The sequence below is a fragment of the Peromyscus maniculatus genome, chromosome 4 (genome assembly GCF_049852395.1).
Source record: "Peromyscus maniculatus bairdii isolate BWxNUB_F1_BW_parent chromosome 4, HU_Pman_BW_mat_3.1, whole genome shotgun sequence".
NCBI lineage: Eukaryota > Metazoa > Chordata > Mammalia > Rodentia > Cricetidae > Peromyscus > Peromyscus maniculatus.
Window position 1 is genome coordinate 137,986,742 of NC_134855.1, and position 14,600 is coordinate 138,001,341.

General features: G+C 38.6%; 1 protein-coding gene across 16 annotated transcripts in view; it reads left to right on the forward strand.

The window, feature by feature from the left end:
* Positions 1-14,600, forward strand: part of Ralgapb (Ral GTPase activating protein non-catalytic subunit beta) — a 91,236-nt gene that overhangs the window by 14,123 nt on the left and 62,513 nt on the right. For 14 of the 16 annotated variants that reach the window (XM_076571092.1, XM_076571086.1, XM_076571089.1 and 11 more), the window contains exons 3-6: positions 2,534-2,736; positions 8,206-8,369; positions 10,338-10,524; positions 12,704-12,835. In XM_076571092.1, the coding sequence (XP_076427207.1) occupies positions 2,534-2,736; positions 8,206-8,369; positions 10,338-10,524; positions 12,704-12,835 (686 nt within the window). Of the gene's footprint in view, positions 1-2,533; positions 2,737-8,173; positions 8,370-10,337; positions 10,525-12,703; positions 12,836-14,600 lie in introns of those variants that run through there. The other 2 variants (XM_076571094.1, XM_076571093.1) reach the window with 2 other exon arrangements.

Genomic DNA, 14,600 nt, shown 5'->3' on the forward strand with positions numbered 1-14,600 from the left:
GATATTGTGTTCCCCAATATATTGTGCACGCTAATAAACTTATCTGGGGTCAGAGAACAGAAAGCCATTAGATATAGAGGCCAGAAAGTGGTGGCACACACACCTTTAATCCTAGCATTTCCGAAGGCAAAGATCCATCCAGATCTCTGTGAGTTCAAAGCCACACTGGAAACAGTCAGGCATGGTGACACACGCCTTTATTCCTAGGAAGTGATGACAGGAAGCAGAAAGGTATATAAGGTGTAAGGACCAGGAACTAGAGCCTGGTTAAGCTTTTAGGTTTTGAGCAGCAGTTCAGCTGAGATTCATTCTGGAGGAGGACTCAGGCTTCCAGTCTGAGGACACAGGATCAGCTGAAGAATTGGCGAGGTGAGGTTAGCTGTGGCTTGTTCTGCTTCTATGATCTTCCAGCATTCACCCCAATAACTGGCACTGGGTTTGTTTTTATTAATAAGACCTTTTAAGATTCGTGCTACACCTTTGGCTTCTACATGCAGACATAGGCACACACGCATATGCCCATGTATATCTGAACACGTCCACACTTTGTTCTTGTATGTGGCTTAACATCCAACACTCTCTGCTCTGAATTTGTCACAGTTTCACCATGGTTACAGTTTTCTTCAGTATTTATCACTACTAACCATAAATTGCCTACCTTTAGCCTTTTGTAGTTGTTTTTGAGCCAAAGACATTTAATATAAGCTTGGTATAATGGCATGCACCTGAAGTCTCAGCCTTTGGCAGGCTTAGGCAAGAGGATCCTGAGTGTCAGATAGCCAGGGCCATCTAGCAAGATCCTTTTCCAGTTCCACCTATCCTGTACCTCCATATATCTATTTATCTCATCAGATTCAAATTTATCAAGCCTTTAAAGTATTTTTGAATCCTGAATTCTGTCTCGCAAGCTGACTTTCCTTTTTGTCTTCATGATGTTTACATATGATTGCCCATTATTATTTATTATTATTATTTTTTTTAGATAGGATCTTTCTGTTTAGTTCAGGCTATCTTGGACTCAGTGTGTAGCTCAGGCTGCCTTGAGCTTGAGATCTCCCTGCTTTAGCATCATGAGTGCTGGGGTTACAGGCATGCAGCACCAGTCACCTAAATAAAAATTTTGGCAAGGTAGGCTGGTGGTATAGCTCGGGAGTAGAGTCCTTCCCTGCTGTGCTTAGGGCCCTGGCTTTAATCCCTACACCACAAAACAGCAGACAACTAGAATTTGGTATGGCCTTTGGTAAGCCAGGGGCATCATTTCCCTAAATAATTTCAGAACCTTCATCCTGTTACTGTCTTGAGTGGTATTTTGGCCACTTATAAATCTGGCCATCCTGCAGCCCATTGTATACCCCTATGCCAGAAACACCTGTTAATGGATTGATGAGATACTTCAAAACTGTGGTTGGAAAACTGGGTTCGTGTTTATCATTGGGAGACGAGGTTCGTCTTCAGCTTCACTATTTATAAACCAGTGGTGGGCTGAATTACTTAAACATGCTAAATTTATTTTTCTGATGTATAAAATCAGGCCAGTTTACCCTGTTATGCCAGGGTTATTGTGGTGACATTTATGAAGGTACTGTTTTAACTGCAATGATTATACAGTTGTTGCTCTCTTCAAAATAAGACTGTTAGTAAAGGAATGAAGTTTATCTGGCTTGATGTGGTCTTTTTGAGCAGCCTTGTTTTCAGTGATCATACATCCCTTTTGCTAAGTGTTTACTGATCGTCTGCTTAGAATTTGTCCCATATTTTTGTCTAGAATTCACTTCAACTTTCTAGGCTTAAAATATATAGCTTTATATATTTTAATATATAAAAATATAGTTTCATTTTCTTTTCCAAATTGGGAGATTTTTCCTTTCTCTTAGCATCTAATTTCTCGAAGCACAGATAAGTATTTCAGGTGGTCAGGTTAAGTGCGGCTGGATGCCTAGTTAAGACCTTACCCATTCAGTCCCTCTTCACCTGTATGTGCTCTCGTCTGTCCATTTTAGTGTTAGATTTTTTGACAGAGAAAACAAGTTGTATAAGTTGAACGATTCATCTTCCTTCCTGTCATTTGTTCCTATTGCATAATCTGAAGATGGAATGTAATTGAATTTATATATTTGATTTCTTAAATGATACATATTTACATATGCAAGTTAAGCAGATTAAAAATCCTACATTTTCTATTTTTATATTTCTGGTATCTGTAGAAAATTGAAAGACTCATTTCACAGAGTGAATGGTAATAATATTGAAAGGATAAAAGCATGCATAGGCTTAATTGAAAGGATAAAAGCATGCATAGGCTTAATATTTAAAAATAATGAATTTAATTTCTCCTGAAATTTGTGTGGCAAATAGGACATGAATCTGTCTAATACATAGAAAGTATGTGTCTAGAGTAAATTTGATATGTATGTTGAGATGACTGTATCTTCAACTTAAAGCATCTGGGTATTAGGAGATGTTATATTTTAAATTAGTCTAGTGAAATACAGATAAAGATCTATAATTTTTGTGAATATTTTCTTTTCCTTAGGTAAAATGGACCATGGAAGTAATTTGCTATGGATTGACCCTTCCATTGGATGGAGAGACTGTAAAATATTGTGTTGATGTATATACAGATTGGATTATGGCTTTGGTGTTGCCGAAAGATTCTATTCCATTACCAGTTACTAAAGAGCCTAATCTATATGTTCAAAGTATATTAAAACACCTACAAAATCTTTTTGTACCAAGGTAAGTTATACCTATCTGGTCATTATCAATATCATAATAAAGTATTTATAAATGTTACTTTATTAAATATAGACGCTGATTTTATTGTTAGTTCTTTGAACACTAGTCATTTACTTATAGATTCTATTAATATGACTAAAAGAGATAGGCTTATAGGGTTATGTAATATTTGCCAGTTGGTTTTTGTTTGTCTTTCGAGATAGCATCTCATTGTGTAGCCCAGACTGGTCTTGAACTTTCTATATAGCCTATGTTGACCCAAATTTATAATCCTCCTGTCTTAGCTTTTTGAGTTCTGAGATTGCAGGTGTGTTCTACCACTCTTGGATTTGCCACAATTTTTTAATAGATGTATCTTTATTTTGAATACTTTTTGGCCTTGTTTCTGAACTCTGTAGATGTTGGATATTAAAATATGGTGATGGTGACATATTTCCTTCCCTTGTTAAACTTTTTTTGGGGGGGGGGAAGGGGGCTCTTGCATGATGGCTCAGTGGTTAAAGGTGCTGGCCACTAAACCATTCATTGATCAGAGTTTGATCTATGGGACTTATATAGTGGAAGGAGAGGTGTACACTTGTAGATGTCTTCTGACCTCCACGTGTGCCCCATGATACATGTGCACACACATGCACACCAATTAAATATTAGAAAAAAACCACTCAACTTGTATATATTTTTGTATATCATAATTCTTGTCTCCATGTACACCCAAAGGAACTGTTCTTACCTTAAAATAATCCTGTAGAGTATAAAGGCATAGAATTAAGCAAACAGGTCAGGCATGGTGACTCATGCCTATAATCCCATCACTTTAGAGGTGGAGTCAAGATCAGGAGTTGAAGACAGCCTTCTCTATAGAAGGAGTTGAAGGCAAACCTGAATATATCATGTGACCCTGTCTCAAAGAAACCAAAAAAGACCGGTGAGATAGATCAGGGGGTAAAGATACTTGTCACCAAGCCTGATGACCTGAGTTCAGTTCTTGGAGTCTACACGGAAGAAGGAGAGAACTGACTGCCACCAGTTGCCCCTGACTTTCACATGAGTGACATGGCATGAATATGTTCACACCTCCCCCACACACATATACAAGTGTAAAAATTAAAAGTTTGAAATAAAATTTAAAATCTCCTTTAAAAAAGCAACCTAACTAAAAAGAAGAAGAAATAAAGAAATTGGATATTTTTTTTTAAAGATAAAGTCTCACTGGCCTGAAATTTAGTGTGTAGGCCAGGCTGGCCTTGAACTCAGAGATTTACATGCTTATGCCTCCCAAATGCTGGGATTAAATCCGTGTGCCCCAACACCTGGTGAGCAAATTAGAAGTTACAGATGTTTATGGTAAACCAAAAGATTACCCTTGAAAGTTTGTTATTAATTTCTTCTCCATCTTCTGAGGCAAAGGTGTTAAATGCCAAAATGCAAGTTATTTATCTTACTTAATATTTTTTTCCTAATTTTTAAGAATTTTACATTCCAGCCCTATGTGGTGGCTCATGCATTTAATCCTAAGACTCATGAGGCTAGCTTGGTCTATATAGTGAGTTCCAGGATTGCCTGGGCTACATAGAGAGAGCCTGTCTCAAAAAACAAACAAACAACAACAACAAAAGAGTGTTACACTCAGAGTCTAACGCTATAGCTTAGCCAGACTATTTACCTGTATACCCAAGAGCTATGGCTTCCATCCTGAGCGTCACCGAGAAATGTATGTATCCTTATGGCAGATCTTTGAGAAACAGAGAAACGCATGTGTAGAAGAAAAAAGCAGTCGTTCCCCACCAGTTCACAAGAGTGTTTTGTATTTGTGAAAGAGGCCGTGGGGCTCGTCTCCTCATGGAAAGTTTTTGTTAGAGCTTTTAGTCTGTCTGATGGTGAAGGACTTTGAATTACTCAAAAACCAGCTCTAAATTTTTAACTTTGTAAATTTAGAAGGAAATTTTTTTAGAAAATCCAAATTGAAAAAGAGAGGTCTGTAGAACTGTTTTATGGGTCAGATGTGCCCATACAAAGTTCCACCTAGGGCCTTCTGGCCTAACTTCACTAGCCACTGCTAAGTTTGTATGAGTCCCCTGAGTCTGAGTCCCCTCAAGGCTCTTTCCTGTCTTCACCTGTCCTTATGTCATTTTTTTCTCCCCTGTCTATTGCTTGGCTGTCTAACTCACTCTTCCTGGTTTCCAGTAAAGTCTGTCTTCGAAGTCTTATATGACCACACAGACCCTCTGTGATCACACCTCCTTGGAATTTGCTTGGTACTTCCCATTTTACTCTCTTGTCTCTCATTGTTTTGTTCCATGTCCTTTAACTTGTTCTGTTTCATTTTCCATCTAACCAACTTGAAGACAGGAACTCAGCTAGCTTTCTGTATTTGGGGGCATCTACACTAAGTATAATGCAGTACTGGCCTTAGGTACAGATTAAATGTTTGTTGATCTTAAATGGAAACCACGTCTCTGAAATGGTATAGTTTTAATTTTTCTTGTCATGTCGTCAGAAGATTGATTTATATTATTTTTTCCCTTGTGTGTGTGAAATGATCTTGTTTGAAAGGTCACTATATCTCTTTCATCTCTTTCCCTTTACCATCTTTTTTTTTTTTTTTTATTTTGGTTTTTCGAGACAGGGTTTCTCTGTGTAGCTTTGCGCCTTTCCTATAGCTCACTTGGTAGCCCAGGCTGGCCTCGAACTCACAGAGATCCGCCTGGCTCTGCCTCCCGAGTGCTGGGATTAAAGGCGTGCGCCACCAACGCCCGGCTTCCCTTTACCATCTTTTAATGCTCAGTTTGTATCACTGAAAAAACAGTAATGGCATTTGAACAAAATGTCCTTTTGTTTTTACTTTTCTCTCTTGAAAAGTATGACTGTGATTTTTTTTTTTTTACTATTTGATAATTAGCTTGTTCCTCAGAAGTGTGTGTGTGTGTGTGTGTGTGTGTGTGTGTGTGTGTACAGGTCAGTGAATTTAATTGTTAGAGTTCTCTTGGCCAGTGATAGTATATGAAGATTAGGTGAATAATTTCAATGCTGTATATTGGGACTTCTGATCTAGTCTTCAGTTACTAGAAGTTTCAGTTTAAATTTAAATAGTTCATCAAATTGTCATCAGAGCTTACTTAATTAGTTGTTTTTATATCAAACTGACTCTGAAAATAGAGGAAACTGCCTTTACCTTTTGCTAGAGATTAAGTAAATATGGCTTTTTCTTGCCCATTAACCTGATATTTTTTCATAATTGAATGAAGAATGTACTATCTGTTGAAGTTGACTGGACTTTTAATTGCTTAGATACACTGCACTATAAGAAATGGAGTATCAGCTGGGCGTGATAGCATGCACCATTAATCCCAGCATTCAGGAGGCAGAGGCAGGCAGATCTCAGTGAGTTTGCCTGGTCTACACTGGTGTACAGAGCAAGTTCCAGGGGACAGCCAGGGTTACACAGAGCAGCCCTGTGTCGAAAAGCCAAAAAGAAAAAGAAAAAAAGAAGAAAAGAAATGGAGTATCTTTAAGAAATGCAATATCTTCCTGTCCCCCCCCCCCATCCATGTGTACATGTCTTCTAAAGCAGTGGTCACAATATTTTTTTTTAAACAAGCTAGTAAATGTTTCCTATATTACAGGCCATATGGTGTGGCAACTCCTCAGCCCTGTGGTAGAGCAGAGAGTGGCCATAGACTCCTAAATTTAAAGAAACAAGAACTTTACTTACAGAGGCAACAGTGTACTTAAGTTCTAGAGGACCTGGGTTTGATTCTTAGCACTCCACATGGTGGCTCACAACCATCTGGAACTCCAGTCCAGGGGATCTAATGTGTTTTTCTGGCCTCTGGGCAATGTACATATCTGGTACACAGACGTACCTGCAGGCAGAATGCCTATATAACAATAAATACATAAAAAATAGAGTACTACAAAGGCAAGTGTTAGTCAAGTTGTCTATGGCAGATTGTAACTAGCTTCACCTCTAGATGAATGTGGGATGGGCAGCTCTCTCTCCATGTGATGCATGCATGAGTGTGGGTGCACCCCCTTCCAGAGGTCAGAAGAGGAAATTGATGTCTTTTCCTATTGCTCTGTGCCTTATTCCGTTGAGGCAGGGCCTTTTAAGAATCAGAAGCTTGCCATTTCAGCTAATTTGCCTGGCTAGTGAGCTTCCAGAATCCACTGTCTCCACCCTACAATATTGGTGTTTCAGGTAGGCGCAGCCATGCCCAGCTTTTTATGTGTGTGCTAGGGAGTCAAACTTAGGTCCTGGGGTTTGAGCTTAGGTCCTTCTGTGATTCTACTGTGAATGATCTTTCCTATTGAGCCATCTCTCTGGCCCAGCTTTGACTTCTCTAGGGAAGATTTAGTTATTTAGTTGTGTCATTTGTCTGCAACTTTAAGTTGTCAGGAGTTTGGGGAGTAGATGACTTGCTGACATTTTTTTTCAGGACACTCCAGCTCTTTGTGTCAAGCCACAATTTATAGAAACTTGACTTTAGTGTTTACATCATTATTGTGTTAGGTTTATCATGAGAAAACTGGAGGCCAGCTCACCAGTCATTAAAGCCATTTTTGAAATTCTCAGGTGGGGCATCTTGGAAAGTGAGGCAAGAGCTAGGCCCTGGATTTCTTGTTTTCTCTTCTGCCCCATTTTGTGGAATAGTTGCCGTTTTCTTCCTCCTCCTCTTCCCCCCTTTCAAGACAGAGTCTTACTATATGTAGCTCTGCCTGTCCTGGAACTCGCTCTGTAGACCAGGCTGGCCTTGAACTCATCGAGATCCACTTGCCTCTGCCTCCCAAGTGTTGATATTGAAGGCGTGCACCACTCCACTTAGCAAGTCTTCTCTTAAGGAGCAAAAATGTTCTAACTAAAGAGAATTTTGCAGCTGTTGTTTGAGGAACCCTTGGATCCCTTTGGAATGCCTGTGTTTTTAGTAGAGCAATAGTAGCAGGTCTTCTTCTCTGAGGAAATGCTGGCATGGCTTATCAATTTTAGACACTCCATTGGGCCTTGTAACAGATGTCAGCTTTTAAGGTGACTGGGAAAACTGTAAAAACTTGAAGAATTCTTGTAAATGTGTGTTTCAGAAAATTGAAAAAGAATATAAGGGCTTTTCTGCTCCAGTGTGAAGAGCAAAGGTACAAACTAGGTATGTACTCATCTAGCAGAAACTAGTTGAATATCTGCTGTTATGTGCCAGACACATTTCAAAAAGAAAATCCAGAGGTGCAGTCTACATTCTAGTTTTCTCTTTCTCACAGAAGCTAGTTTCTCACAGGAGAGGCAGGTAGAGATCTCAGGGTGCTGAACTGAATAGTGGGGGGAACTAGCTGTCCACTGAGGAGAGTTGTGCTTAGCCCTGCCCACTGATGCTTAGGTAATGTCATTGGACCACTGTTCTGCGTCAGTAAGTTTCCTGTTCTTTGGCTGTTGCTGTCTCTCTTCCAGGCCTGTCAGTGATATCTGTCTGTCTTCTTCAGACAGGAACAGGGCTCCAGTCAGATCCGACTATGCTTACAGGTTCTGAGAGCCATTCAGAAACTGGCCCGTGAGTCATCCATCATGGCTCGAGAAACCTGGGAAGTCTTGCTGTTGTTTCTTCTGCAAATTAATGACATACTTCTGGCCCCACCAACTGTTCAAGGTTTGTTAATGACGTTTTCCCCCTTATGTTTCTGTACTCAAAATATAGTTCACATTTAAACTCAGTGAGTGATAGAATCAGTGCAATTTTAAATTTTGGTAAGACTGTTGACAAACCAAAGTACCAGTTTGTACTGGAAAGAAACAATATGGGCTGGGTGTGGTAGCACACACTTTTAATACCAGCACTTGGGAGGCAGAGGCAGGTAGATCTCTTGAGTTTCAGGCCAGCCTGATCTACAAATTGAGTTCTAGGACAGCCACAGCTACACAGAGAAACCCTGTCTTGAAAAAAAAAAAAAAAAAAAAAAGAGTTTCTATGTATGTGTCTAGGTTATTTTACCTTTAGTGATTATTTTGCTAATGTAAAGAAAGATTTGTAATCAAGCATATTGGAGAAGGATAGGAACAACAGCTTGTTTTGTGCAGTGGTATGGAGCCTCTATAGGAACAGAAAATGCTAAATTAGGTTCTACAGATAATGTATTGGATGAAAAAGTTCTTATCAAAGTAGAGTCTAAATGCTTGATAGTGATGATAGTGAGATGCCTTTTGTTTTTGTCCCCTGAGGTACTTAAAGAAATGGCCTGGGGCCTTGTCCATGCTGAACAAGTACTTAACCACTGAGACTGAGCTTTACCCCCAGCCCAGAAAACATCTTATTTGGCAAATAAAACCTACAAAGTCTTAAGGTGTTTGGTTTGAAAGTATGACATTTATTGGCTAGCCATTAAAAGCCTCTAGTTTCATGTAGTTTTGCAGTATTTCAGAAGCCCTGCTTTGTACATTAAAGCAGAGTATACATAAACTATAAATTGATATTCGATTTCCAGGTTCTGTTGTTCTTATTCTCTTTATATTCTCTCTACTAATGTAAGTTAGCATGCTTATGTTGTCAGATAGATGCAGTGACCAAGGAAATGTTTAGAAGGAATCAAGGAATTGTAATGTGGGAAAGGACCCTGTAGGAATACGATCTGGTGTTGACAGTAGCTTGCCAGTCACAGCACTGATTCATTGGCCCTCTGCTATTGGTCCCCCATGCCAGTGACTGATCTCAGAAGTGTGAGTCAGGCAACTTTGCCCCTCTTTGGGCTCTTTATTATTGGAACTTTGATTTTGCTTGCTTGTTATGTGCATTCTAATTACTTTTCCTTCTAGTCCTAACTTTACTTTTTTGAGCTGTGCAGAGTAAAGTCCACTGCCCCTTCTGGTTTCAGGACTTTGACTGGAAGGACAGCTCTGCATTCTGTTTAAAGTTTGCCCTTGTCTGGTGCCATAGCTTAGCTTTCCTTTTGTCTTTCTCCACTCAGGGGCAGCTTTAAGCACCTGGAGCATTTTGTTGCAAACTTTGGAGTCAGAAGACCTTGGTATTTGTTCTGATTCCTTTTTCATTAGCTGTATGGAATGGGGACATACTGGCAAGGTGGCTCACACCTATAACCCCAGCACTGGAGAGGTAGAAACAGAAAGATTGGAAGTTCGGGGTTACCCTTTGCCACATAGTTAAGTTTCAGGTTAACTTGAGTTATATTACAGGACCGTGTCTTTAAACAAAAAGCTAATAGGTATTTACAAATACCTGTCCTGCAGAAATAAATGAGATTATGTGAGGTCATGTGTGAACTACTTGGCATGGAAGGTGACTTCTAGTGGTCACTTATTGTTGGCATTCATCTTTTCCTTTCTCCTTTTTCTGTTCTTTTCTCCTTTTCCTTTTCCCTTAGCTGGAACCTTAAGATCTGCACTAAAAATTAGCAGGGCAGTTTGAAAATTCTCAACAAGTAATCATTGATGTTCTCTGTGATTCCTTCATAGGAGCTTGCTCCTAAGCATCTCAATTTAGTTATTAAAAAAATTGATATTAACATTACAACTATTTAATTTTTGATCAGTTTCCTATACAATGAATGAAAGAGTCTGTTTTAAAAATGAGTATGCCAAAGATATGTTTCTTTTCATTGGCTAGGTGGCATTGCTGAGAATCTAGCAGAGAAGCTGATTGGTGTTCTCTTTGAAGTTTGGTTACTAGCTTGCACCCGGTGCTTCCCAACACCTCCTTATTGGAAGACAGCCAAGGAGATGGTGGCTAACTGGAGGCACCACCCTGCAGTGGTGGAGCAGTGGAGCAAGGTCATCTGTGCACTTACTTCCAGGTAGGTCATTGTCTTCCTCATCCTTCTGACCTTGGGGCAACTCTTCTCTGGTTCTGTGTCTTTATGGGGTTCATGGAATGTATTTTGAAAAGCCTGGACCTATCATTATTGTACTTTATAGACTACACCAATTTAAAAGAAATAAAGGGGCTGGAGAGATGGCTCAGCCATTAAAGGCTAGGCTCACAACCAAAAATAAAAGAAATAAAGAACTCAGGGAGATGGCTCATGGTTTAGGCACTTGCCATGCCTCACAACCTGAGTTTAATCCCCAAAACCCATGTAAAAGGTGAAAGGAGAGAACAGATTCCAGAGTTGTTCTCTGACCCCCACATTGTGGTATGTCATAGTGATGGCTAATACTGTGTCTTCTTTTAATTAGTTTTGATGCAAAAGCAATATGTACTGATAATCGAAAAATTGGAAAATGTAGAATGAAAGAAACATTCCATCACTTAAAAATGTTTTTAAGCCAGGCGATGGTGGCACATGCCTTTAATTCCATCACTCGGGAGGCAGAGGCAGGCGGATCTCTTTGAGTTCGAGGCCAGCCTGGTCTACAGAGTTAAGTTCCAGGACAGGCTCCAAAGCTACACAGAGAAATCCTGTCTTGAAACAAACAAACAAACAAACAAACAAAAAACCCCAAAATAAAAGTTTTTAAATGTATGGAAATGTTTTTTAATGTATTCCCCTATCTAGTTCCCTTTTATTAAAAACAAAACGGTGCTGGAGAGATGGCTCAGCAGTTAAGAGCACTGGCTGCTCTTCCAGAGGACTGTGTTCAATTCCCAGCACCCACATGGCAGCCTACAACTGTCTAACTCCAGTTCCAAGGGATCCAACATTCTCAAATAGACATATATGTAGATAAAACACCAATGCATATAAATAAAAACAAATAAATTATTAAAACTAAACAAAACAAAAAACCAGTTTGAGATAGTATTGTAACCTATTTTTTATTTGATGCCCGATTCAAGTCATTTTAATTCCCTGTATTTATTTGTAAATAATTTTTGAGGTTGCATTTTTAGTTAGCTTTATATTCTTAGATAATTTAATAATTTCTATTAAATATTTTGATAAATATGCTGTTCTGAGTTTTTTTTAACTTTAGAAATTTTGTTGAAGGAATACTTTATACAGTTTTATATATATTTTGGTGTTTTATTAAGATAAAAACCTTAGATACAGAGTAATTGAGTCAAATGGCTTTGAAAAGTCCTAGTACATGTAGAATATTACTATTAAGTAAATAACTAAGTTGTTGAATTCAGTTAGTTTTTATGGTACATCATAAAAATGTACTATATTCTAAGCATATAAATACTAAATTCTGAACTTCATGTGAAATTGTTGTGAATAAATTATACCTTAGTTTATTGAAGGATTTACAGTGATATCAATTTTTTAAAAATAATAGAAAGCTGAGTGTGATAGCACATACCTTTAATCTCAGCATTCAGGAGAAAGGAGCAGGCAGATCTCTTGAGTTTGAGTCCAGCCTGGCTCTACATAGTGAGTTCCATGCTAACCAGAGCTACATAGTAAGACCCTGTCTCAAAAAGACAAACACAAAAGCCACTACCATCCAAACAAAACAACAAGAAAGAAATAATTTATATACTACTTCCATGTTTAATGATGTAATTCTATAGGTACAATAACAAACATACATAATTTATTACTTGCAAGTAATATAAATAGTAAGTTAAATAGTGTGAATATTTCAGATAAAAGTTTAAATCATCTTTTAAAAGCTGGAAATCCCTTGCAGTTTATCATTTTTACAAATCAGGGTTTTCATTACAGCTTTTTCACTTTGCTAAGGTATGTTTAGTCCGTTTTCTCATATAATGGTTGAATATATGTTTAATTTTGTTAATAATGGACATGGTAGCTGGATCTGATGGTATAGGACTATCTCTTTGTTAATTAGGAAGAGCCAGTAGGATCAGAAGTTCATGGCTAGCTTCTGCAATTGAGTGAGATCTTATCTGTCTTGAAGTAAGAAATTAAAATGAACTGGGATTGAATTAAATTAAAATAGCTCAGTGGAAGAGTGCTTGCCTAGAATGTTGGAGCTAGGTTCAGTTCTCCATACCATCAAAAGAAAAACGAAACAAGAACCTAAAAGAGAGAAATGGACTTAGTGGTGTGTGGCTCTGTTTTCCAGATTGCTCCGCTTTACATACGGCCCTTCATTTCCTCCGTTTAAAGTTCCTGATGAAGATGCCAATCTGATCCCTCCAGAAATGGACAATGAGTGTGTTGCACAAACATGGTTTCGATTTTTGCACATGTTAAGGTATTGTCATGTTATTTCATGTGTTCTTTACCTAGTAAGTATCTTAGGGCAAGAGTCACACTGCTTCTGTTGGAATGTGGCATGTGAGTGCTAAGTACAGTCCATTGGAGGGAGCTGAATGGACACATACATGTCTCCATTACGATGCATATCTGCAGTGTACGTCTCCTGCTCTCTCCGTTCCCTCAGCTGTTCTTGGAACCCTCTCTAGAAATTTGTTTTCTTGCTTGTTACTGCATCTTAGATGATGCTGTCTCTCCCAGGACTTTTGTCACATTCTTTAGAGACCATGTCACCATGCCATGCTCCTCTCTGTCAGTACTGGTTCATCAGTCTTGATCTCAGTGCTCTCTAGCAGCTTTGTTTAAAATTTCACTGAAAAATAAACCTTAAATTTCACTGAAGAGTAAATCTCCCTCCCCTCCTGCTATTTCTTTTCTTTAAAAATGACATTTATTTATTGTGTATATATTAAGGTGTGTGTGTGTGTGTGTGTGTAGATACCTGTGCCATGGCACATGTGTGAAGCCCCAAAGCTGACCTTGTAAAGTTGCTTCTTTCCTCCTTTACATGGGTTCTGTAGATTGAACTTAAGCCATCATGTTTGCGTCATCCAGTGGGTGGCAAGTGCTTTATCCCACAGCCATCTCACTGGCTCAATGAAATAAAAATTTTAGAAAGAGAACAGAGGAGGAAGAGGAAAGTAGAAGATACCTAGCCTCTACCAAATATAAGAACTGTGGTATATCTAGGATCCACTTTTGAATAAAATTTTTTTTTTTACTTATGTGTATGTGTGTGTATTTCTGTGTGTGAGTGTATGCTGTGTATTTGGGTATCCTTAAATGGCAAAAGAAAGCATCACATCTACGGAACTGAAGTATAGGAGGTTGTGAGTCACAGTGTGGATGCTGGGGACCCAACTCAGGTCCTCTGAAAGAGCATTATGCACTTTGGACCATTGAGCCATCTTTCTAGCCTCTTTTCAAACATCTTGTTGATTTGGTGCTAGGAATTGAACTTGGGTTTGACATGCTAAGCATGTAGTCTACTACTGAGACATACTTCCTTCCTTTATTATTTATCTTTTTGAGACTGGGCCTTGCTGTGTAGCTCAGGCTGGCCTTGAACTTACCATCCTTACCTTAGCTTTCTGAGTACTGGGTATTGAGCCGCTGTGCTCAGTCACCCTGCAGTCCTCTTTTTAAGACTCTTACATAGCTAACAGGAGTACTTTATTCACAAAGTTGGCATATTTCTTACATCATTGTTTTTAAGCATTGCTAAGATAGTGGGAAGCTAGCCTTTTTTTATGTTGCTATATCCTTATATGAGGCAGGAGCATCACAAGTTTGAAACCTGTTTGGGCTATGTAGTGAGTTTCACACTATTCTTTAACTTCATTGTTAAGACCCTGTTTCCAAAAAATAATTTCTTTTAATTAAAAATTTGTTGCATAATATTTTCTAATTTCTCCATTCCTAATTGATCTGTTAGGCTTTAGTTTTGTTCTTGGGATGACATTGATATTTTAGTCAGGGGTTGTTTCCTTATAAATAATAGAAACCTAGGTCTATCTGTCTGTCTGTCTGTCTGTCTGTCTGTCTGTCTCTCTCTCTCTCTCTCTCTCTCTGTCACACACACACATACATACACACACACACACACACACACACACACACAGTCAAGCCTTTAATCTTATTCTTGAATCAAGAAGACTTAGACTTCTCTTTCTCAGCTTTCTTACTTTTCTTATACATGTATA